General features: G+C 41.5%; 3 protein-coding genes across 8 annotated transcripts in view; 2 read left to right on the forward strand and 1 right to left on the reverse strand.

Moving 5' to 3' along the window:
- Positions 1-4,629, reverse strand: part of ppm1lb (protein phosphatase, Mg2+/Mn2+ dependent, 1Lb) — a 47,983-nt gene extending 43,354 nt beyond the window's left edge. The window contains exon 1 of the mRNA XM_010899626.4: positions 3,637-4,629. Within this exon, the coding sequence (XP_010897928.1) occupies positions 3,637-4,035 (399 nt within the window). The 5' untranslated portion in view covers positions 4,036-4,629. The remainder of the gene's footprint in view (positions 1-3,636) is intronic.
- A 97-nt stretch (positions 4,630-4,726) lies between these two features.
- Positions 4,727-13,927, forward strand: nmd3 (NMD3 ribosome export adaptor). The gene is made up of 16 exons (XM_029119481.2): positions 4,727-4,828; positions 7,712-7,784; positions 7,950-8,084; positions 8,255-8,351; positions 8,452-8,532; positions 9,059-9,187; positions 9,268-9,358; positions 9,807-9,885; positions 10,295-10,391; positions 10,983-11,100; positions 11,887-12,032; positions 12,602-12,714; positions 12,835-12,907; positions 13,193-13,299; positions 13,469-13,539; positions 13,691-13,927. The coding sequence occupies exons 2-16, from the start codon at positions 7,741-7,743 to the stop codon at positions 13,822-13,824; spliced, it is 1,515 nt and encodes a 504-aa protein (XP_028975314.1). The 5' UTR covers positions 4,727-4,828; positions 7,712-7,740; the 3' UTR covers positions 13,825-13,927.
- Positions 13,928-17,797: 3,870 nt separating this feature from the next.
- On the forward strand, positions 17,798-22,930 carry sptssb (serine palmitoyltransferase, small subunit B). Of its 6 annotated transcripts, none has more exons than XM_034286938.1 (3): positions 17,798-17,849; positions 18,118-18,217; positions 19,448-22,930. In XM_034286938.1, exon 3 carries the CDS (start codon positions 21,145-21,147, stop codon positions 21,385-21,387), a length of 243 nt encoding a protein of 80 aa, XP_034142829.1. In that variant the 5' UTR covers positions 17,798-17,849; positions 18,118-18,217; positions 19,448-21,144; the 3' UTR covers positions 21,388-22,930. The 6 variants fall into 6 exon arrangements, with proteins under 6 accessions (XP_034142829.1, XP_019899327.1, XP_012989245.1 ...); XM_020043768.2 differs by lacking the exon at positions 17,798-17,849 and adding an exon at positions 18,960-19,036 and having other exon boundaries at positions 17,872-18,217; XM_013133791.3 differs by lacking the exon at positions 17,798-17,849 and having other exon boundaries at positions 17,872-18,217; positions 19,448-20,740; positions 20,868-22,930.
- Positions 22,931-23,871: the final 941 nt, after the last annotated feature.

Here is a 23,871-nt window from a genome sequence, read left to right on the forward strand (position 1 = left end):
CAAAACTTGTTGTACCTTGGCTACATAGTTCAAACAGGATTCAAGGATTTCCATATTAAATACATACTTATCAACATCGTCCATAAAGGCAAGGTTTGTGGAGTGCTGTTATCACATGCACACTTTCGCCAGTCTCAGCCATAAAACCTTGAAGATCAGTCAAAGCTGCCAATCGCTTTTTAGTGGACTCTCTGATCGGTCCCTTAATATTTGATTGGTCATCCAGGTTGGAGGGCCTGTCTGATCTAGTGGCATACAGCTTCCACTTCATAATAGCGGTTTTAATACTTTTTTGGGGGTCCTTTGTTACGGTCAAGAACATCATGTACTTTACCAAGTACTAGAACAATGTTATCTAAAACCTGCTTGCATTTGCCATGCAGCTGAAACTTAGAAGGTGGATTTTCCAGCAAGACAAGGACGCATAGCACACATCACAAATCCATAAAAAAAATGGTAAGTCGGCCAAAGAATCTACATTATGCCTCCGTTCTTGAAGTCCATTGAAAACGTTTTTTTTTTTAATGTTTTATTAGTGAGTACAGGCCATATGATTTCAAAGATATGGAAAGAGGCAGGCAAAGAAAGTCTACACTCATGATAACGTATCTCCGGTTCATGGTGTTTTCCATACCTTGCTCAAAAGACACACACAGCCAAGTCGAGCATATTCCAGAACACAGCAAAAAGCTTTAGAAAAACAGGTTCCTCATTTACCTAAATCATCCACACCAAGCAAAGGAAACGGGTTATAGGATGCATCATGGCACAGTCTTTCTTGGCTTGCATTGGTAAGGCGAGTGTTTTAATTTGAACATCAACGTTTTGGAGAACAGATGTGTGCATGTGCCCTATTTTGAACACATGAGGTAGATCCCATCTCAACGCGTTCATGGTGACTACCAGGCATGCACCCTCGCAAGCAACGTCTCCACAAATGTCAGAAAAGTGAATAAATTGCCCATGATAATATTTATCCCCTTGCCAAATGAAAAGTTTCTCAAGCCACATCACCACATTTTCCGCCACGGACCCACTGCCCCTGAGGCATACTCCTCAATGCACACCTACTAGTCACTAGTCACCAGTTTGCCCTGGTCTAGCCGGCTGTACATAGGCCTAGTCTGCTTCCCCATTGTCTGTGAACACTTACCAATTCTTTCTCTGATCAGAGGTTATACAACATTTATATAATCTATGGCTACAGCATGTGTGCAATTTGTTTTGGTATAGATTTAGTTTCAAAGCAATTATCTGCAATTTTCTTATTATAAACCGGGACCGGGCATCTTCAGTCGCTGCGCTCTGCAACAGTGGAGCACGGCATTGAGTGTGTTGTCAGGGAAATGTCAAGTCCACTTAAAACTGGTTTAAATACCAGATCTGGTTGTAGCTTTGTAAAATGTAATGCATTCAGAGTCTTTTGGAGTTCTTCATTAAATTAGGTCAAATGTAGATTGGCTACACCATTGTTAAGATTTCTTTTAAAGCAAGAGTTAGGCTACATGTTATGAAAGGTGTAATTATAATAAGAATAACAATTAGACGCAACTAGAATATACTTTATACAGGACTGACATTCTCAGTTGTTCGACAAAAGAAACGGCAGAAAACCTCAAAGGGATGCCCTCGAACCCTGAAGCATAAGGACCCACAATGCTAACTTCACCACTTCTCTCAGTCTTCTTCAGTCCAGAAGCTGCATATGCACAGTTACAAAGCACTTCACCCTTTAAATAGCTCTTTAAGGAAACAGCTAAGTGGTGATGGAAGGGATGATGAGAGCGAGAGGCAACATCAGCACATTTTGTGTTCATCTGCCACAAAGTTAGGTTGAGTAGTACACATCAGATGGAAATCATAAGGAATATGATGGTCGTTGTCTTTACAAAAAAAGACATAGGCCTACTGTTTGATTGAAAGGTGAACAAGTAATCACAACTAAGTCCACAGTCGACATACACAGAGACATGATAGTCCAGCCAACCAATGCCTTTAAATGTGTTGACAGCTCAAGTTGCAATGAGATTTTGAAAATGCATGAAAGCCAACTGTCCAGTGTTCTAGAGAATAGCTGTGGGTGCCCATCATTGTTTTAGACTTTTACACAACAAGGGCATTTTCATTTTCACAGTTTTATTAGGAACCCATGCTGTTGAAAAAAAGTAAAAAAAGATATATGCATTTCTTTAAATCTGCACTGTTCCTTTATATCAGAGACAAACAAGTATCTGTCCAGTCTGTAGAGACAGTGAGAACTCTGTGGTAGCAAGGCTAACCAATAGGCTGAGCTGAGTCCTCCAGCCCAGGGCCCAAGTACCTCTCTCTACTGACACACCGCCCCTGGGCCAGGAATATATGAAAAATTACAGAGCAGCACCCTTGGAAAAGCTTTGTCTGGCAACAGCTTCACACACTTGTGTGTGTAGGAATAGAAAACAAACTGTTGCCCATGGGCATAGTTAGAGGTGGAAAAGTCCATGCCTACATTAGCGATTCTGTAGTAAACACTAATTCTCTGCTCACTCCCCACACATTGAGGAAGGGTTGAAGCCTACCATACCGGTCTCCAAAATGAATCCAGGGCAAGAGGAATGAAGAAGTACAAAAATGTATTCTGGGAAACCAGACAAATGGCCAAGGCAGCAGCAACTCTACAGCCCAGAATTTAATCTACAAGCCCCCAATCGGCGTCAAATTTTACAATGTTGTCTTTCAGCATGGATAAGGCCAGAATGGTCAAACTCTGGATTATACTGACCAGATCAAGTCAGAGATATAGAGCTGCTTCTAGAAATACTGGCAGCCCATAAACTGGGTATGGGAGAGAGGCAAGTTGAGGGTGGAGTAGAGAAGAGGGCTTTGTCAAAGATCATTTCAGTTTCTTCACGTAGCCCTGTGGTGCCAGTCAATACAAGGCTGTCAGCTCCACGTGGCCACAGCTGAAGTCCACGGACAAGGTCGCTGTTCAGGCAGGCCTGGCCATCATGATCAATCAGTGTTGTTACCCTGCCAAAAATTGCGATATCCCCCAATAATATCAAAGGAACCCCCCCCCTCACACACACACACAGACACACACACCCTTTTGGGATTACACTTTGCAAGTAGGAAGTGCATCTGTGAGACAGGCTGTTTCGATCTGACTGTAGTGCAAAATGCTTGTCATGAAGTCAGACTTCCTGCTTTTAGGGCTTTGTCTGTGACCTGTGAGGGATCACAACATGGAGAGTGTAACAGGTGCATGGGCATCAGATTACAAAAGCTCTGGCAATCCACATGGCACTGGTGACTTACAGTGGTAAGTTACAAAACAATCACACATAAAACTAACCCTATTTGAAAGCAACTCACACAGGAGTTGGTAGGAAATATCGTCCAAGTTCCATCAAGCTTGCACATTTAGACAACCCCATTTTTCTTTAAAAAGACTTAAGGAACTATCAGGAAAATACCTGACAATCCTCCTATCTTTGAAACATGTAAGGCCATGAATAATAGTCTTCACAGTGCTAAAGTGCCTTCTGTATGTCCTAGTGGTGAGGGAATTTATGTGATTTGACGCATAGAAAGTGCATGTGCAAGGGAGTGCAAGAACGTAAACATTGACAAAGAAATGACAACAGCCCATCTTACCTCTCCCCCATGGCCATCGAAAATCCCAAATATAGACGGGTGACTCTTGTTTACGATGTCAGTTAGGACCTCAAAGCGGTCTTCCATGTGATCTCTCCGTCCCTGGATTGAGTAGACCGCCACATTGTTGCTCTTGAAATCCCAGGTTTTGGAGAACTCAGCGTCCAGAACATCAAGACCCCCGAATTTATCATTCTGCATTATCTCCGCCACTTTCCCCTTGACCATTTTGACAGCATCCCGGCTGGACTTGACGATGGTTTTCACCTCGTCAGTGTGGAAGAAGTAACTCCACAGAGCAAGACTTATACAAAGCAAAAACAATGTCTCTGGTCTGAGCAGAAAATAACGCATGATCCGACCCAAAAGAGACAACAGGGTCATCGTATCCTCTATCATTTATAACAAGAAATCACGGCAGGTTGTTATCGGTTACCCGCAAATCTCATTCCATTATCGATGTGAGAATAAAATCAGCGAAACCGAATTCACCAAACGTTCCACGCTACATTTATGTTATGTAAAAATACGAATTAATTTACCACCACGCGGAAAGCACACATAACAATGTGGATTGGTGTCTTGGAGAATCCGTAGAAACTGCGGGGTGAAAGAAACTGCCTAGGCTGGCTCACTTTAGCATAAAGCCCCGCAGTGTTCCAAAGGTTGTCTTGTCCATATGATGCGGTTATTACACAACCATGCAAGGGGGAAAATGTTATAAACCTCCAAACAAAGCAGGGAAAACCTCCGCTTTGTACCTTGAAAACAGTATTTCCTTCTTCGAGCTCTGACAGCAGGGTTGGATATTGACTACACCATTCCCCCGTTATCTCAAACTGATGAAGCAGTCGGTTTACAGGACCACACCACTTTGAACACGTGAGATGTGCACCATGCAAAAATGAGCATTTAAATACAATTAAATAAATACTTAATAAACAACTTATTGTACTTCACTGATAATAAATATGATTAATACAATGCGTCAATCGTTGAAACAACTCCCATACAGCGCTAATTCAGTTTCTTCAGTCTGTGTTGAAACTGAATAGCGTCTAAAGCAACTGCACTCAGGCAAAAGAGAGGGACACACTGGGTCCTTATGTCGTCATCATTCTGTTCCACTTTTCCAGTTTGTGGTGGAGAAACGTGGATGATCGTAACGTGTAGCTGCATGGACAGACATCATGTAAGTATGATTTCTTTATCAGATGTCTTATGAAAAGATCCTAATATATTTAACCAGCGCCTGCTCGCTATGAACTGTAGTGCAAAACTGTCACAATGAACATCGTCTGACATCGAAGGAATCTGGCCTGTTAACTAGCTAGGTAATGTAGCATATTTGCTAATTTAAATTAGCCTAATCTAGAGACTGATTACTGTACAGTTCAGTTAACTCAATTTAATCAAAATAAGGTTTGTAATTTTTTTCGTCACTGTTTAGTGGGCTAACAGTGTTTCAATCTATCGAATGTGTGCAGTAAAATATAAGCACAGTTTATACATAGCACATAACTTTCTTATAGCTAGCTCCTAAATAATCGTTACTTTGCAACTAGCCGGTTAGCTAACTATTGACATAATCGAGCACCGATTACTTTATCGTCATTACGTCAGATGAATTTACCGTTTGACATGTTTACCTACTGTTACCTAATGCCTCACTTGTGAAACTGGTCATATATTGAGACTCTACTAATCATAACATCGTGGGATAGCTCACGTTATATGTTATGTGAATACCCTACCTCTATGAAATTCCAGCCCGGCCCTGGATCCTTGTTTTGTAGGCAAAACATTTTTTTTACATCTGAATTGTTAATTACATAGAAAATGTCAAGATAACGTAATAATTATAATAATAATAATACATTATACTTTAAACCAAGTTTCCTTACAAAATTAAGGAGACACAGAGACAGAACGGAAGACATTTTAGAACTGAATAGGGAATATTATGACGAGAGACCAAGGAGTGGGGGCTAGAGGTATATAGATTGGAACAGCTGGTGCATGAGGCGGTGCTGGAAGGTGGTTATTCAGTCCCGGATGGTGTGTGGCAGGGAGTTCCAGAGCCTAGGAGCAACCCTAAAGAAAGCCCTATCCCCAAATCTCTGCAACCTGGATCTGGGGACGGTGAGGTGGCCTGATGTACTGGAGCACAGAGAGCAAGTGGGTTGGTAGGAAATAAGTTCAGACAGATTGGGAACGGGTAGGTGGTGAAGGGCTTATCCGATGGATTTTGTTTGTAATGTGTTCAGACTGGAGTTCACGGAGGATAGGGGTGATGTGCTGCCATGATGTTTTGTGGGTGAGAAGACTGGCTGAAGAGTTTTGGACGATTTGGAGCTTGTGTAGGGAAGAGGACTTGATGCCATAAATGGCAAATTGCAGTGGTTAAAAAGACAGGTGATGAATACATGTATTAGGGTTTCAGTGGCTGGACGGGAGTGGGAAGGCCTTGGTGTGGCAATGCTGTGGAGATGGTTTTGAGAGAAATTTGCATTCTGGTGGAGATTCAGTAAAATGGCCCTTAGTTTACTATAGTGCAATAATTGGCCTAATGGGAGCAACTGGCTGCTGTTAGACAAGCATTTGGTTGAGTATAACTGTCTCCTGTTTTTCGCTAAGCAGTGCGTGCAGTGGACATCTGTCCCTTTTTTTGAGCCATGCACTGTTCATATTCTGTAACGTGATTGTGCTCCAAGTGTTGAAACAGATTGATGGTATTACCTTGGGTCGCTGAAACTGTTTTTCTGCAGTGTTTACATTTGACTACATTTTGCTCTGTCGTCTTTACTAAAGCCTAAATGTGTCCAAATGATGATGTTTGTGAAGCATATAAACTAAATTGTAGTAGCCTGCAGTATGGCGGAATTAACTATGGTACTGTAGGCCCATTGTATATTTGTATATACAATAAAGGAATGTTTTTTGATTCAATTCATAAAGGGCTGGATAATACCCCTAGTGTTGCACACCTAGATTTGGGCAGTTTCTCCCATCTTTACTTGCTGATCCTCTAAAGCTCTGTCATATTAGATGGGGAGTGTCAGTGAATGGAAGGCGATCTTCAGGTCTTGGCCTTAACTGGGCTGCTCTGTGCTTTGGGTCATTGTCGTGAATCTTGAAGTTTCTCTGTGCTTTGTTCTGGTTTTCATTAGGGACCAACTTTGCTCTTTTCATCCTTCTGTTATCTTACAGTCTCCCAGGCCCTACCACTGAGAAGCATCCCCATACCATAATACTCATACCAACATTATTCACCATAAGGATGGTATTAGTTAGGTGATGAGCATTACCTTGTTTTCCCAAGGTGTAGGGCCTGGTATTCAGACCTTATATAGTGTGAAAATCCTTTCCTCATGCTCAGAGTCCTTTTAAGTGCTGTTTGTTAAACTCTGGGTGGCATGTTCTATGCCTTTTATTCAGGAGTTTCTTCCATGTGGCCACCTTAAAGGCCTGATTGATGGAGTGCTGCAGATATGGTTGTTTTTCTGGCAGGTTCTATCTGCAAAGAAACTCTGATGCTCGGCTCGAGTGGCCATTGAGTTCTTGGTCACCTCCCCGACCAAGGCCCTTGGTGCTTCCAAATGTCTTCTATTTGCCAATTATGGAGCCCACTGTACACCTGTGAACTTTGAATGCTTTAGCAGTTTTTGAGGTCCCCAAACCTATTCATTGACACAGTTTACAGAAGTCTACGGAGAGTTCCTTTGAGTTCATGACTTGGTTTGCGTTCTGACATACAATGTGAATATTGGGTCCTCTAAATAGACAGGTGTGTGCCTGTAAATCATATCCTGTCAATTTAATCTGCTATAGGTGTTCTCCAATTAAGTTCTCAAGTCCAGAATGTGGAGGAAGGGGGTGATCTCAATACTTTCTGAAGGAAAAATAAAACTACAGTATGTGTATTGGAATTAAAGGGAAGGGTAGACCAGCTGAGAAATATGTTTAGGCCTATATAAATAAAGCAGGCCTATTTCCCAACATAGCCTTCATGTAGAATCACATCTATACTGTCAGGTAGTGACTGAATTCTAATAGATTTACTATTTTTCTCTAGACCTTACTGGACCACCCAAGCTGTTTATAATGGAGTACATGCAAGCTCCTACTACAAGCAGCCAGGGGAACATGTAAGTGGAACTTATAAGCCAACCCAAACAGGCTGCAGCAATGTCACATACACTACATATTCTACTAAACATACGCTACTATCTTTGGGAATGGGCATTAAATGCTAAATTGTCTTTACTTGGGTACAAAGTGCTTTAAAGGACTGCTTTTTATTCTGTCCCCAGCCTGTGCTGTACCTGTGGCATCCCCATCCCCCCAAACCCTGCCAACATGTGTGTGTCCTGCCTGAGGACCACAGTGGACATCTCTGAGGGAATCCCGAAGCAAGTCTCTGTGCACTTCTGCAAGCAGTGTGAACGGTACTGCCCGAACCACCATCACAGTCCTGTCCAACTTATTGCTGCAGCAAGGATGTTTATATCACCATCTTCTGCTTTCTCTTGACCAAAGAGACTTTAGTTAGTTAACTGTTGGAATCACTGAAAGGCTCCAACATTTGATTGATTGCCCCCTGTTCCCTTTCCTGCAGGTACTTGCAGCCTCCAGCCTCCTGGGTGCAGTGTGCTCTGGAGTCCAGGGAACTGCTGGCTCTCTGCCTTAAGAAGCTGAAGGGCAACATGACCAAAGTCAGCTTACCATCTTTTAATCTTCTGTTTTTAAATGTGAACATACAGCTGTTTTGACAAGGCCTGCTCATTGTACTCACATATTGTCCTCTAAATCCAGGTGCGGCTCATCGATGCCGGATTCCTGTGGACAGAACCCCACTCCAAGAGGATAAAGTTGAAGGTGACCATACAGAAAGAGGTGAGCGATGAGTGGAGAAATGAATATCTTGGTAGTGGGATATTTAACGAAAGGGATAGTGTTGGTTAAGGTCCTGATTAAGTGGGGCTTTGCGGTTAACTTCCATTTCTTCATTATGTTGTCCAGGCAAAAGGCTGATGTGTAGTTTTAGAGCAAAGCTACTGTTGCAGGTTAGCCAGTGACTCATCTCCGCTTCATGACCTTTAAGAGGAATCGGATTCCCCATGGTCTTCAGGTCCAGGCCTTTGTCTGGAGAATAGGGAGGAGCTTTGTGTGACCAATGATATACTTTGTAGATGCCCTTTAGTCACCACAGAAGTAGCAGCACCAAACCCTGGTAAATAAAGTATCACACACACCAGTGTTTTCCAAATGCTGAGTAGGTACAGATCCACTTGTGGGTGTGGGACCCTTTTTTTTGGGGTCACAGTTGTAATAGTTTTTTTTTTTACCTGATGCGTCCCATAAATGTTTTTCTTGTGCTCTGGATGTGTATGACAATAGCAGTGTGGTCTGTCTCGTCCAGGTCATGAACGGGGCCATCCTGCAGCAGGTGTTTGTCGTGGAGTTTGTCATCCAGTCCCAGATGTGTGATGACTGCCACCGCATTGAGGCCAAAGACTTTTGGAACTCTGTGGTGCAGGTCAGACAGAAGGTAATGGTTGTATTATTCATACATTTTGTGCCCTTGATGTTGATTTTGAACATTGTTGGTAACCTATTTCCTTTTTACAGACTTCCCACAAAAAGACGTTCTACTACTTGGAGCAGCTTATTCTTAAGCACAAACTCCATCAGAACGCACTCAACATCAAGGAGATCCATGGTGGGTTTCGTATAGAATGCAGACATCTGTGTGGTATAGTCGTAGTACTGAGCATTCCATTTGCCATGCCAAAAACTGTTTTCCTGAACTCCTAGTTTTAGACAGCCTCTCATTCACACACACAAACTTTATTTGTGATCCCCATTAGCAAATAGTAATGGGGATCGGAATAAACACACACTCACTCATTCGGCAGAATGGTGGTGAGAAGTTTGACAGTTACTGCTATAAATTACTTCCCTCTCCAGCGGTAGTAAAGCTTTGAGCCTTTAAAATGCGGCGGCCATATTTCCCCCATCTGGTTTGTATTACTGAGGATGGGGTATTGAGCTGGAATGGTGGTAACAAAAGGTTGCTCACAGTGTTGATTTAGGAGTTGATATATTGATAAGGGCCTGCTTGGTTTTTAATCTATCTCTTGGTTAATGTACTTCTCCTTCACTCTCAGAGGGCATTGATTTCTACTATGCCACAAAGCAGCATGCTCAGAAGATGGTGGACTTCCTCCAGTGCACAGTTCCCTGCAGGTAGGAACCAGTTCCCCGTGGCCCTGAAGTTACCTTCTCTGAAGTCACTGAACCATGATTCAACTGTTTATTGGGAAGCCTTCTGCTGGGTCCTAGATCAGAGCCACGTCTTCCTAGTGTGGGCGGAAGCCCTCCACTGTGCGTGTGTACCGTTGTAGAGACGACATGCTTTGGTTTCTGGGATGCCCCCACACCACGTTCAGAGTAGTACTATTGTCATCTTCACTGTGAGACTCCTATTAGAATGGTACACTCTTATGCTATTGCTGTGATCTAGTGTTTCAAAATGTTGATGATTGCTATTTCTAGATAAGCTTGGAGATGATCGTGAATTATGTTTATTTACCCTCTGACAACACAAGTTGTTATAATGTTGTCTTTCTGGTTTGTTTCGTTCTTTCTGGTTTAGGTCAAAGACCTCCCAGCGCCTCATCTCGCATGACATTCACTCAAATACATTCAACTACAAGAGCACCTACTCCATTGAGATAGTTCCTGTCTGCAAGGTATGCAACATCCCCTTCGTACTGGAGTCAAATGCACTTCACAGTCACATGGTGCTGGTTATGTTGAATAGGTGAATAGAGCTCAGAACACTACTCTTAAGTGATCTGTTCCAAACAGGCCAGGGCACAACACAGATTCTTCCTCCCTGAGACTCAACAGTGTTTAGATAAACATACTCAGGATCTAACATATCAAGTCAGTACGCACGCAGAGACACTTGCCTTCTGACTGCACAGGTGTGTCTTTGTTTCCACTTGATACATCCTGTTTTGATAGATGGAGTGAATGACAGGAACATATTTCTATCCTTTGTGCTGCCTTGTGTAAAGACCACAATCTACTAGTTGAAGCCTAGCAGCGATGCTCTGTAATCCGATAAGATGTAATGTTTTATAGATGACTAATCTTCCTAATGGGTTTTATCTTTATGATTTCCTGATTCTAGTGATGGTGCACCATAGAAGCTCTCTGACCCTTGCCTTTGTATAACCTGAGTGGCAGGCGTTTCCCATGCTGCCATGTCTGTCTGATGGGGTTCTACAGGTCTCTTACTTGACCACTGTCTCTTATTGTGTTTTCCTGTGGCCCAGGACAACGTGGTGTGTCTGTCACCCCGTTTGGCTCAGAGCCTGGGGAACATGGGCCAGGTGTGTGTGTGTGTCCGGGTCACCAGCACCATCCACCTCATCGACCCAAACACACTACAGAGTGAGTACTTCCCAACCCTCTCCACCATACCTTGCTGACGGCTGAGACACTCATTTTGGATGACTTTTCCTAAATTGACAGGTTCAACATTAAAGTGAGCGTGCATGTGTCCATCTGTGCGCTCACATAAGTTAGTGCTTGTGTGCAGGGCTTGATACAAAGCAATAAATCTTCACCATCTGCTCCATATTCTTAGCATCGGTTTTTGATAGACTAGTGGAATGTGCTTATTCTACTTAACTTGAGTCTTTTGGACCTAAATGAAGCCAATACTGTATCTGGTGTGTCTGTTCACCACATGCTCATCACCCTCGTTTCATTCTCATGTCTTTTCTAATCAGGTCATTTTACACATGGCACATACACACTTTACATACTACACGTGTGTAGAGAGGTTTAGTCAGGATGTTCCCATCAAAAATGCCATTGGGATTTCTTATTTGGTGTCATTATTGGCTCTGTGTGCCGTGCATGTAAAATATTCGGTTTTTGAGGTCTGACATTTTGAAAGTCAGGGCACACGTTTTTAATTAGTGTTCAAAGAAAAGCTATTTTTGCTCCGGTGGAGAAATTCATAGCTAGCAGTCTCAACCCCAGCCTCTGGGCCGAGCAATGATCCATGCTAGCCAGATCACTTTACAGCAGCACAGAGGGAAGTTCTAATAAATCTATTTGTGTATGTGTGTGCACAGTAATTGGTGTTGTTTGAGCGGTCCAAATGTAAACTCTGGACTGTTTTTACAGGATGTAGAACCATCTAATTCTGTTTCTTGTCTGACTCCACAGTTGCTGAGGTGGATGGGGGAACATACTGGCGCAACCCCTTTCATAGCCTTGTTAGTCCTCGGCAACTGGAAGAGTTCATCGTCATGGATATTGATCTCATCAGGAACCAGAAACTCGGGGCAGGAGCAGGCCTGAGGTCCAATAAGGTGAGGGGAAGGGACAGGAGCAGGCCTGAGGTCCAATAAGGTGAGGGGAAGGGACAGGAGCAGGCCTGAGGTCCAATAAGGTGAGGGGAAGGGACAGGAGCAGGCCTGAGGTCCAATAAGGTGAGGGGAAGGGACAGGAGCAGGCCTGAGGTCCAATAAGGCGAGGGGAAGGGACAGGAGCAGGCCTGAGGTCCAATAAGGTGAGGGGAAGGGACAGGAGCAGGCCTGAGGTCCAATAAGGTGAGGGGAAGGGACAGGAGCAGGCCTAAGGTCCAATAAGGCGAGGGGAAGGGACAGGAGCAGGCCTGAGGTCCAATAAGGTGAGGGGAAGGGACAGGAGCAGGCCTGAGATTTCGTAAAACTATCTAAACCTTTATTGTTTGTGGCATGGTGTTTGTAGATTGCAGTAGATATTTTACCTCCTGCTCAATTACAAGCAGAATAAATGTTGATTCTTTGGACTCTGTGTGCAACCTCCCCTCACTTTGTGAGGAAAAAAGGTATTTGTTTTCACCATGACATTCTTGAACCGGACATCAGATTAGAGGAAAACATTTGTGTGTTTCCAGCACACCCTGGCTGAGGTGTGGGTGCAGAAGACTTCGGAGATGGACACGGCTCAGCAGTATCACTGTCGCACACACTTGGGTCACCTGCTTAACATAGGAGACTTGGTTCAAGGGTAGGTAACATTCATGAGCTGCTACACAGTTACAAAACTCTTAAATGTTCCAGTAACATGTTCTATCAGAGACTTTCTTGTAAAGTTAAAGAAAATATTTGGTCTCTTTGTTTTCTCTAGGTTCGACTTTGCCAATTCCAACGTTAATGATGAATTTCTGAATAAGATGAACCCTAGTCATGTTCCTGATGTGGTAAGAACCTGTTCATACTATTGTGCACACATTCATATATTCTCCGAAACAGGCATTTTGCACAACACTTTTCTTTCTGGATTAGATCACAGTGCCCCCCGGTGGACATTGTGGTATCCAGTCAATTTAAGGTTTGCTGCACTGAGTTGAAATGCTATTCTCTCATTGCCTACATGACTGCTTACGGTTTACCATTCAGTTGATTTAGAGTTTAACTGAATACCAGTCAGCGTGTTACTCCAGATTACATTCATGATAATAAAACATACTGTTGTGAACTTGCAGGTGCTGATCAAGAAGAGCTATGACCGCAGCAAAAGGGTGAAGCGCAGGAACTGGAAGCTGAAGGAGATGAACAAAGACAGAGAGGGCATGGACACGGATGATGAAAGGTAGGGAGGAGAGGAGGACCAGGTGGATTAGGAGGGTGGAGAAGCAGGAAGGGATGAACTCAGTGAAAGGATGGGTATGCAAATGTCCAGGTGATGACTATGGAAATAGTAAAAGGTCATTGTCCTCAATATTGGCAGCAATTATAAAGCCTTCACATATCTCTTTCAGACAATATCAGGACTTTTTGGAAGACCTGGAGGAGGACGAAGCCCTGAGGAAGAATGTAAACATCTTCAGAGGTGAGTGGGACCAGAGTTTTCTGCTTCTCTTTACCATTCTTCTTGAGAGAACCTGTATGCTTTCCTCCATTGTCAACCACAGCTTTCTGAATCCTTCATCCATTTTAGCTAGAGGATGTTTTGACTATGATGAGTGTGTTTTGTATCGCAGATGCATCTAAGATCCCAGTGGAGAGTGATACGGATGAGGAGGGTGCCCCACGGATTTCCCTGATGGAGATGTTGGAAGACCTCAGCCTATCAGATGCCACTGGAGGAGAGGGAGCTGATATGATGACTGAATAGGCCAGCGCAAGTCTGCATAATGACTGTTCAGATCAGTCGGGCTGATGGAGAAATGGAATGCTGTTTGAGGATATCAAATAAAATGTAATCTGGCTTCAGAATATCTAATGTTTTTGTTCTATGACATACACAATAAAACACCAAACAGGGCTCTACGATAACGATGGCCCAATGGCCCCGGGCCAGAAGAAAGTCAAGTCGGGACTAATCAAACTAGCAAGTCACTGTCCCAATCGGATTGTAAAATAATAATCGCATTATAAACTCGACATCCTCCAGTTGTTTTGTAATCTGGCACACACACAAAACTACCTTGCAGCTCCTTTCGCACGCTGTTGACCAGTCAAAAGTTGAGCAGTGATATGACGCGTGGCTGTCTGGTATTGTTTTTTTTTTAAAAGCATTTCAAAACTTGCGCTAGTCACTCAGTTGAGGAAGGCGGTGAAGGAAAACTACGAGCTCGAATTAAAGCTAATTTTTTTTTTACCTCAGTGCAAAAATAATTGACCTGTTTCGACATCTGTCCTAATGTGGGTCTTTTTTACAAAGGCACTGACAATCACCTGGTCAGCATGACAGCCAAGCAGGTGGCTGACAATCCATCTTCAGGGCCTTTGGTTTTATCAGGAATTTAAATGCAGATGCCCATTGGGTGATTGCACGACATAACAATTGCATACCTAATGTTTCTTTTTGAAAGTAAAATGCTGTTTTAACTTATCTTATTATTCATTTTTATAATTAGAAATGTTATGAAAGAAATATAAAAATATTTTGTTTTATATATGCAGAATGCATTTCATAAATGATTAATCATGATAAGTAACAAAAGTATTTGCTTCTGTGTTGTAACACTGATAAATTAAAACTTTTGGAACGAGGGATAGTATGTTTATTTGGGACAAATGTTTTTTGGGCCAGTAAGTTTCCTTTTTTTAATTTTTTTGAGCCTTGACCATATCTGCTAGATGGGACGTATTAATGTTAAAAAGAACTTCAAATGTAAAAGATCTTCAGTGGGGGTTATGTTACTAAACTATAGGCATGGACCTCAGTCTCAATATAGTACCTAATACTTAAAATGAGAAGCTGACCATGTGGTGAAAGTGGTTGGGTTATTAGGAATTAATGGGCACCTTCAAGTAGTGTTTCTCTGTCAATATACCAGGATCTACATGTTTGCATATTGGATATACACTCACCTAAAGGATTATTAGGAACACCTGTTCAATTTCTCATGAATGCAATTATCTAATCAACCAATCACATGGAAGTTGCTTCAATGCATTTAGGGGTGTGGTCCTGGTCAAGACAATCTCCTGAACTCCAAACTGAATGTCAGAATGGAAGGTGATTTAAGCAATTTTGAGCGGGGCATGGTTTGAGTATTTCACAGTCTGCTCAGTTACTGGGACTTTCACGCACAACCATTTCTAGGGTTTAGAAAAAAAGGTGTGAAAAGGGAAAAACATCCAGTATGCGGCATTCCTGTGGGCGAATATGCCTTGTTGATGCTAGAGGTCAGAGGAGAATCGGCCGACTGATTCAAGCTGATAGAAGAGCACCTTTGAAATAACCACTCGTTACAACCGAGGTATGCAGCAAAGCATTTGTGAAGCCACAACACGCACAACCTTGAGGCGGATGGGCTACAACAGCAGAAGACCCCACCAGGTACCACTCATCTCCACTACAAAAAGGAAAAAGAGGCTACAATTTTCAGATGGTAGAGTCAGAATTTGGTGTAAACAGAATGAGAACATGGATCCATCATGTCTTGTTACCACTGTGCAGGCTGCTGGTGGTGGTGTAATGGTGTGGGGGATGTTTTCTTGGCACACTTTAGGCCCCTTAGTGCCAATTGGGCATCTTTTAAATGCCATGGCCTACTTGAGCATTGTTTCTGACCATGTCCATCCCTTCATGACCACCATGTACCCATCCTCTGATGGCTACTTCTAGCAGGATAATGCACCATGTCACAAAGCTCGAATCATTTCAAATTGGTTTCTTGAACATGACAATGAGTTCACTGTACTGAAATGGCCCCCACAGTCACCAGATCTCAACCCAATAGAGCATCTTTGGGATGTGGTGGAACGGGAGCTTCGTGCCCTGGATGTGCATCCCACAAATCTCCATCAACTGCAAGATGCTATCCTATCAATATGGGCCACCATTTCTACAAGAATGCTTTCAGCACCTTGTTGAATCAATGCCACGTAGAATTAAGGAACTTCTGAAGGCGAAATGGGATCAAACACAGTATTAGTACGGTGTTCCTAATAATCCCTTAGGTGAGTGTATATGCTAATGCTTGTAATAAGCAACTGAATTGTAACTGAGTACTCTTACCGACAAAACCAAACCATGTCATGCAAGTCAAAGGCTTGAGAAATCAGTTCCCCATCATCAAGCTGAAATCAGTTCCCAAAGCTGAACATCAGCTGAAATGCTAATTTGTTAATCGGACAAAGTGGGCACTAGACTTTGCGGAAATGCAAATGGCTATATTGTTGCTGGCTATTCACTGATATTGTGGATGAAGATGACATTTGTTTGCCATGACAGGATTAATGCTTATAGATCTAAGCCTCCAGAGGAATTAACTTGGGGCTTAGATACATTAGGAGAAAGGTCTGTTAGTGCCACTTCTCCAGAGAATTGTTTGGAGAAGGCAGGATTTTTTTTTTGGCAACTAAAGCGGTTAAGAGTAACCAGATCCTTGGGAAAGTGACTTTGGGTCCTTTTGGACAATTAAGTAGAGCAGGGAGTTCTCCCTACGTTCCCTAACCGTGACCCCCTTTTCTCACCTGTTTCCCATGGTGAGACACCCACAGCTATAGTATACTTTCCTTCTCCAAGGCCTGTTCTTATGACCCATTCCACCCACTCATTGTCTGACCCTGTATGACACATTTTACTCCCAAGGATTTGTTGAAAGAGCAATGGGTGACTTGATTTACTTGTCCTGTGTCCCAGGGAGGGGTGTTTTAGGGTCTATATGCAGGTGCATAGGTAGGACTATAGGCAAGGGTTGCAAAATGTAACTGCTGAAAATGTAGACAGGACCTTTTATACAGTTGGCTTCATGGACAGATGGAAGTATTGAGGGAGAACTGAAGATGCAACAACTATCATGGGTTATTAATAAAAAAAAAAAAATGTAGAGTGCATATAGGAATATGTGTATTAAAGATTTCTCAACGTTTATTATCTGATAATAGCTGTGGCCTGGCCACTTGGAAGAAATAAAAAATGGTTAAAATGCAGCAAATGCCTACCTGTATATGGTACAATAATTGCACAGATCCAGTAGCCATAGATTTACCAACTCCACTGCATGGGACAACCACAGTGGAACATTTATGATGCCTGGTTGCCTTCTGTCAAGCAAACTTTTAGTTACTGGTAAGATACTGTAACAACTACCTGTGCTGCAGAATCACCACTAACCAATTACCAGTGCCAGGTGCATTTGAATTAAAGTGGGCAGTTTGGAAGATATTTGGCAAAATTAGAGTACACCCACTTCATGAAACTCTTTTGGCCCCAGGCAGAAATTGCTTGCTCATTAGGTGATACAGGCTTTCAGACTCCCAACCAACGTAGAGCCTGGTTGCTTGGAGCCTGCCTAATCATTCAACTGAACTGAGTTACTCCAGCCTACCTGAACACATTACATGAGGGTTTGCTAAGTTCTTAAAACATTCCCAAAGAGAGGCTGTGTTAAAGTTATTACTAGGGTATAAAGAAATAGGATTCCTATTGGCTGAAAAATAACTGTTTTTTAAAGAAATCCATGCTGAATAGGCCATACAGTCAATCTACATTTTCAATCAATCTCAGTTATTTTGCCAGTACGATAGAAATACAGAGTTACTGCATCAACTCAGTACTGTGGACTCTACTACAACTACTAGTAGGCAGTGGACATACATACATTTATACACATATATCCCATGTGGTACGCGGACTGTGCACCCAAAATGCAGCACAAAAATGCGTGGACACCGGCGTCAGACGTAAGTCATCCTTAAATCGCAAATGGGTCATCTTCATAAAAAATGGTGACTGTCATTTCCCATAATAATACATAAGTCCTGTTTCTGACAAATCGCGCCTTATGTAGAATGAAATGTATAGTTCGAAGACGCCCTGACAACTACGTGAACCCAAAGTGAGTGTAAACAAGGGTAGTGGGTGTGGCGTAGACTCAGACGGTACATTGTGTAATGACCTGTTACATGTAGGGAATTGGCGAACTGGTAAGGTTGCTATTTCCATTAATAGCGGGACTGAAGTAGCTGGGACACAGGCCATTGTGCTGTCCTGTAGTGAACTTGCCAGTAGAACCGGAGACCGGACAGTGGCAAGTTTACCCCACAAAGAGGTGAGTTCATTTTTATTATCTTAGATTTTCTGTGGGCCTCCTACATTTGACGGCATCTCGCATTTATTTTTGCGCGGATCCATCCATTCTCAGTTCATAGGGTATGCGCATCCGTACTGCTGCAGAAAATACGTTACCCAATAGTAATAAATATACTTAAACTGAAACACTGTCGCCTTGTTGTCTCACGTTGACGCATACTGTACCGGTATCTGTAAGTAATAAACAGATTGTCATACGGGTTGGCTAGCTTTCCGACTAAAAGGTAATTCGTATATTCACTCTAGTTGAAGCCGAACACTTTGTATATGTAGGCCTTTATTATGGGTGCATTTATATAAATATAATATATTTGTGTAAATAGGCTATATATTGTGTAATTACACAGAGACATTTGTAGAACATTTTTGCCGTCACCTCGGCAGTGTGAACTAAATATTCTTAAAACATGTAAGGATCGAGCCTACTCTATAAAACACTCTATGGCAATTTTGTGTCCAGTTCTAACTGCCTCTGCTTCCAATTTATAACAAAAAACCTGCACTATCATATAAATCCATATTATATTCAGTACCAATCAAAAGCGTGGACACCTACTCACTTCAAGTTTATTGATTTACTTTTGACTATTTTCCGCATTGTAGAATGATAGTGAATGCCTCAACAGTACGGAATTACACATGGAATCATATATTAAGCAAGGTGTTTTAAAAAATAAATTAAAAATACATTTATATTTTAGATTCTTCAAATTAGCCACTCTGTGCCTTGATGACAACTCTGCACACTTGACATTCTCTCAACCAGCTTACATTTCTGGTTAGTTTCTGAATTGAATGCATTCACTTAGAATCGACCCCAATTTCTGTCTCATTTCTCTCCCTAAAGGGAGGATTGAAAGGTTTAGGCCAATTTCCATATTGCGTTGTTGTTTCAACATATTTAACCCTTTTACAAAATAGAAAGAGTGAAAATATGGCAAGGTAAAAATGTGTGGACTTCTCTTTCAATGTAGGAAGGCCTATTTTGTTGTTTATAATATCTTTGTGCATTATTTAAGTCAACTTTCTTTATGAGAGAGGTGTAATGGAACAGGAACTGTAAAATAAGCACACGTTTTTTTATATATTAAGTTTATTGACATTACACAGTTTGTGTGTTTTATTTAGGTACATAAACTGTTATTGATTTATTGCATATCTGGCTTTTCTCTGATCTTTCCTTCTCTAGACTAAAGATCCTGAAGGTTTTGCTCATGTGCAGGATTCTCTACATAGATTTTCTTTATGTAGTTGCCGCTAACTCTTCTGCTACTACTTCGCGGACCTTGTGGGGGTGATCATCAATCTTTGTCTGGTGTTTAGGACTCTACACACTTACACATGTTGTAGGCTACAACAAACGTGTCTTTTTTTAACATGTAACAGTAAGATATTGCAAACATAAGCAGGGCTCAAGGAGGCCAATTTGCACACAATTAATCGTCATCGCAAACAAGCTGCAGGGTTTCAGTTACGCTGTTTACAAATAGGAGACAGACATTCTTTACATAATCATGTCAATCAATTTTCAGATGTGCAAGACAAGTAGCAAAAGGATTGTGAAGGAGAAGTTCAAGAGCAAATGTGTAATGTGTGGAGTTTCAAAGGGTGTAGAGTCAGGAGGTGAGCAGCACCTGCGAATAGAGTCTAATATCTATAGGCAGGATGGGATCCACTCATGCACAGAAGCTCCTGGATCCATAGCAGCAGAGATTATTTTGAGAAGGGTCTGAGAAAGGGCACATTTACAGCCTTGGCCTAATTGATAAACAGGCTGTTACTGTATTCTGGCACAAGCACTGGTATAACTTTTTTAATATAGCTGAATCCCAAATTAGGTAACGTTTTTTCCCCCCTGTAGCATATGGTCAGCTTGTGTTTGTTCAGTTTAACAATGTTGCTTATTTTTAAATATATGTTGCTTTTTTAAATATAAAATAAGAATTACATTTTTTTCTATCTACAAGCTATTCATTTCGCCTCTGTGACAGTGTTCTCATGTCCCCTTTGATTGCAGTAAATTTAGGTACTGCAAGAAAACATTGTATGGCTTTATTTTGAATTGAGATTGCTGTTTTGGATTCTTTCAAACCTCACATTACACCAGCATTATTTAGCATGGAACATTAAATACATTATGTACAATAGACCCCAACACTCTCAATCTGCACAATCTGATAAGAACATTATACCCTCCTCAAATGTCTGTTCTCTTTCCTCATAATATGTATCTAAGTGGACATTTTGACAGCATTGACAATAAAAACCAAGATGACGTGTGATGTTCGAGTGAAGTTTGTTCAGGGTTATGTGTACTGGATATGCCTGCACATTTTATTTAACTACATCCATTTGTAGACTGCTCCTTTCTGAAGTGCCTGTCTCCTTCTACACACCTCTAGCTCCTGTGATTATCCCCTCAGTACCCTTCCAGGATGTACTGTATGGCTCTGGACCTTCTCATTAATGAACAGGCAAACGTGTATTGAGTTTTCCAGTGACATTTTCTACTTGCCATTGGTGCTGCCTCTAACTGTTTTTCTTTCCACATGATTGATGTTGTGATGTCTGTTTTGTGTTTCTGTCCATTATGTTGTCTGAAAAACCAGGCTATAGGCAACAGTGACTGTTAAGCCGAAGCATTTGAAAATGGTGGGAGGCAACGCGGAACTCTAGAAAGACTACGCATAGTCCTCTTCTGCCATTGTTACAGCCAACATCCTCCTTTCCCGCTTTCTGTCCCTTTGTTTCCTTCTAACTTCCTGTCTTTCTCTTTGTCTATCCCCCTGGTCCTTTTTCTGTCACCTTCCCCGTCTGTCTTTGTCTCCATTTCCTTTCCCCACCTTCCACTGTATTCCTCACTCTGACCTCTGGGACGTTGTGAGAATGGACTTTAAGAATGTGAAGGAGTACCTGGGCTGGCTGTACTACCAGTACCTGCTCATCACTAGTATCTATGTGCTGGAGCCCTGGGAACAGTCCATCTTCAACTCTGTGCTGTTCTCCATCTTGGCGATGGTTGTCTACACCTCCTACATGGTTGTGCCTGTCCATGTGCATCTGGCACTTGAGGTCTTCTCTGGGATCTGCGGGGAACAGCCAGAAAGCACCATGGCCCTAATGAACTAAGCAGCTGATAGGAGGATGAGATGGATGGCGGAGGGCAGGGAGGGAAATTGGGAAGAGATCTCTTAAGTTCTTGACCAACTCCAATACCCAGACACCCCTTCCCCTCTATCCATGTACAGTGCTTCCCCAAAACACAACCCTTTCAACAGGTGGCTGAGTTTAGGGTGTTTCCAGACAATATTCTTTGAGAATTCTCCGTGGTGTTACACAGTAAATCATAACGCACTTAAAGCATTTGCTGTGAAATACTGTATAAGTAAGAATAAGATTAATTACGATTCTATAATAGGCACTGTTGGTATGCCGGGAAGATGAACGTTGTGAAAGAGCAAATATTCATATAACGCAGCTATTTGTTGCAGGTTGGATTTTTTTATTGACTTGCTTTACTTCATGGTAATTCTCATGAACACATTATTGAATTGAATGAAATGAGTCGAAGTGGCCTGAATGAAAAGCATTGTCTTTGAGTGGCCAACCCACCTGTTCTCCCATCCCTGCAGATGAAAAAAGCTTTAATCCAAGCACTTATTGTATGCACTAGTTGATTTGTTAAAGTAGCAGTTGAATTAAAAACTTAAACATTTCTTTCCCTCCCATTACCAGTGGATTGTAAAAGGTGTGATTTAAATCACTTATTGAATCACTTATCTCTGGGCACATTCTGCATTTTGCATGCATTCAATTCTAGAAACTCACCTTTGTGACAATGTACGAGAGTAGCCTAGTCATGTTAGAAAAAAAATGTCTAGGACTCCCAAACGTCCATGTAACCTGGTTAAACATTTCTACCAAAATAACAATGTTTGCTTGCAATACTATTCTTCAACCATTAGTTTGTGTGCACTTGAAATGTTTTTGTACCTACTGAGTCTTTTTTGTGGCACACCATGTGTTTTTTAAAGACATTATTATGTCACGTGGGTCCATATTTCTTGACTTCTGTGTCACATCAGCTTGGGTAGGATTATTTTCCTGCTTTAGCAAAATGGCTGAATTAAAGTTAGACTAACAGCTAAATGATGCTGTCATTAGCAGCGCTACAAACATTTAGATGAGTGAGATGAAAGACTCACTGTAATAGTCACACTATCTCTGCATGGGGTTTGCCACAGATAGGAATGGAGGCCATGTTTTGCATTGTGATTTGACACACTGAGCTGTTGCAAAAATTGACATACTATGCTGTTTATTTTCTGCATATACATCATTTTGCAGAGTCTACCTTTAAGATACAGCATCTGTCCATGCACTGGTAAAGCTAGGCGGATTACAATGTTAATACAACTGATTGCAGTTATTTATCCTTTTTTTTATTTGTTTGTGGCCATTCAATGTAGGCTGTTGAATGCTAAAAAAAACAAAATACTTTTATATAATGTAAAGTAGCCTAATTGTTATGCATATTGCTTGATTCTAGTGGTATTAGGATAATGAATCTGTTCACTGTGAACCTTCAGGCAGTCTAACATATGTTATATTTATATATGATTTTTCATTGCTGGTTTCTTCTGAAATATAAATAAAAAATGCTGTGTAGCTCTTTGTAGACTACTGTCTTAATTTGAACTTGCACAGCGTGAATGGTGTGTATATTAATGTATATGAATCTAAGCTGCATTGCAGGTAGGGTTGCAATACACTGGTAAGGTTCCCAGATTTGACAGAAATCCCTAAACAAGCTGTGAATTTTAGTATTTAAATATTACTTTCTGGCCAATACTATGCAAAGCAAGACTTCAAAGCAAGGCCTTTTGGGATATGTAATACATTAAGAGTTAAACATTTATAACATTTGTCTAGGAATTTACACGAAAGACAATGTATGAATAAGGAATATGTTCAATAACCAAGCCCCTGTCATTAAAAATACAGTCAAGGTGATAATTCTAGTGTTGAAAGTGAAATGCACTCTGAGAAATTACATTGGTGTGGCTTAGTATATTAAACAATTCTTTTAAGATAATATAATGCAAATCTGGTTGAAAATATTAATGTTTTATTAATGTAGATCAGCAATGAGCAAGCAGAGATTATCTATCTGTAAACCATCTGTATAAACTGAACCCACCTGACACACACACACACACACACACACACTACTTTCACAATGTTGTGGAAGTCCCTCCTGTGCTTGACCTCCAGTGACCACCCTAGACCACAAGGCTACTGCCAGGACTATCTATATAAATACATATACATAAGCTCGCTTATGCTTACACACTTGGATTACATGTATGCTTTTTCAACCATATGAATAGTATGCAGTAAAACAAATCTATAACTAGCCCTAAACCTGGAAGTTCTGCAAACATTTTGCTTAATTAATTTTACGATTGCCTTATTTTTTTTTTTAGTTCATCTAACTTATTTGGTGTTAAATTGTACTTTAAATGGATTTAGTGGTTATGTCGAAACAAAATTACAACAAAAGCTTGGGTGTCACAATCTAGTCAAAAGTAACATTGTGTGGGTCCAGGGCAT

Source organism: Esox lucius, chromosome 1 (assembly GCF_011004845.1).
Source record: "Esox lucius isolate fEsoLuc1 chromosome 1, fEsoLuc1.pri, whole genome shotgun sequence".
Lineage (NCBI taxonomy): Eukaryota > Metazoa > Chordata > Actinopteri > Esociformes > Esocidae > Esox > Esox lucius.

What these genes read in the sequence shown, in the direction of transcription:
- sptssb (XM_034286938.1), top strand. Translation starts at nt 21,145, where the DNA reads ATGGACTTTAAGAATGTGAAGGAGTACCTGGGCTGGCTGTACTACCAG.
- nmd3 (XM_029119481.2), top strand. Translation starts at nt 7,741, where the DNA reads ATGGAGTACATGCAAGCTCCTACTACAAGCAGCCAGGGGAACAT. An exon ending in CTAGTCATGTTCCTGATGTG is followed by an intron (nt 12,908 to 13,192) that starts GTAAGAACCTGT and finishes GTGAACTTGCAG; the next exon opens with GTGCTGATCAAGAAGAGCTA. An exon ending in GAATGTAAACATCTTCAGAG is followed by an intron (nt 13,540 to 13,690) that starts GTGAGTGGGACC and finishes TTTGTATCGCAG; the next exon opens with ATGCATCTAAGATCCCAGTG.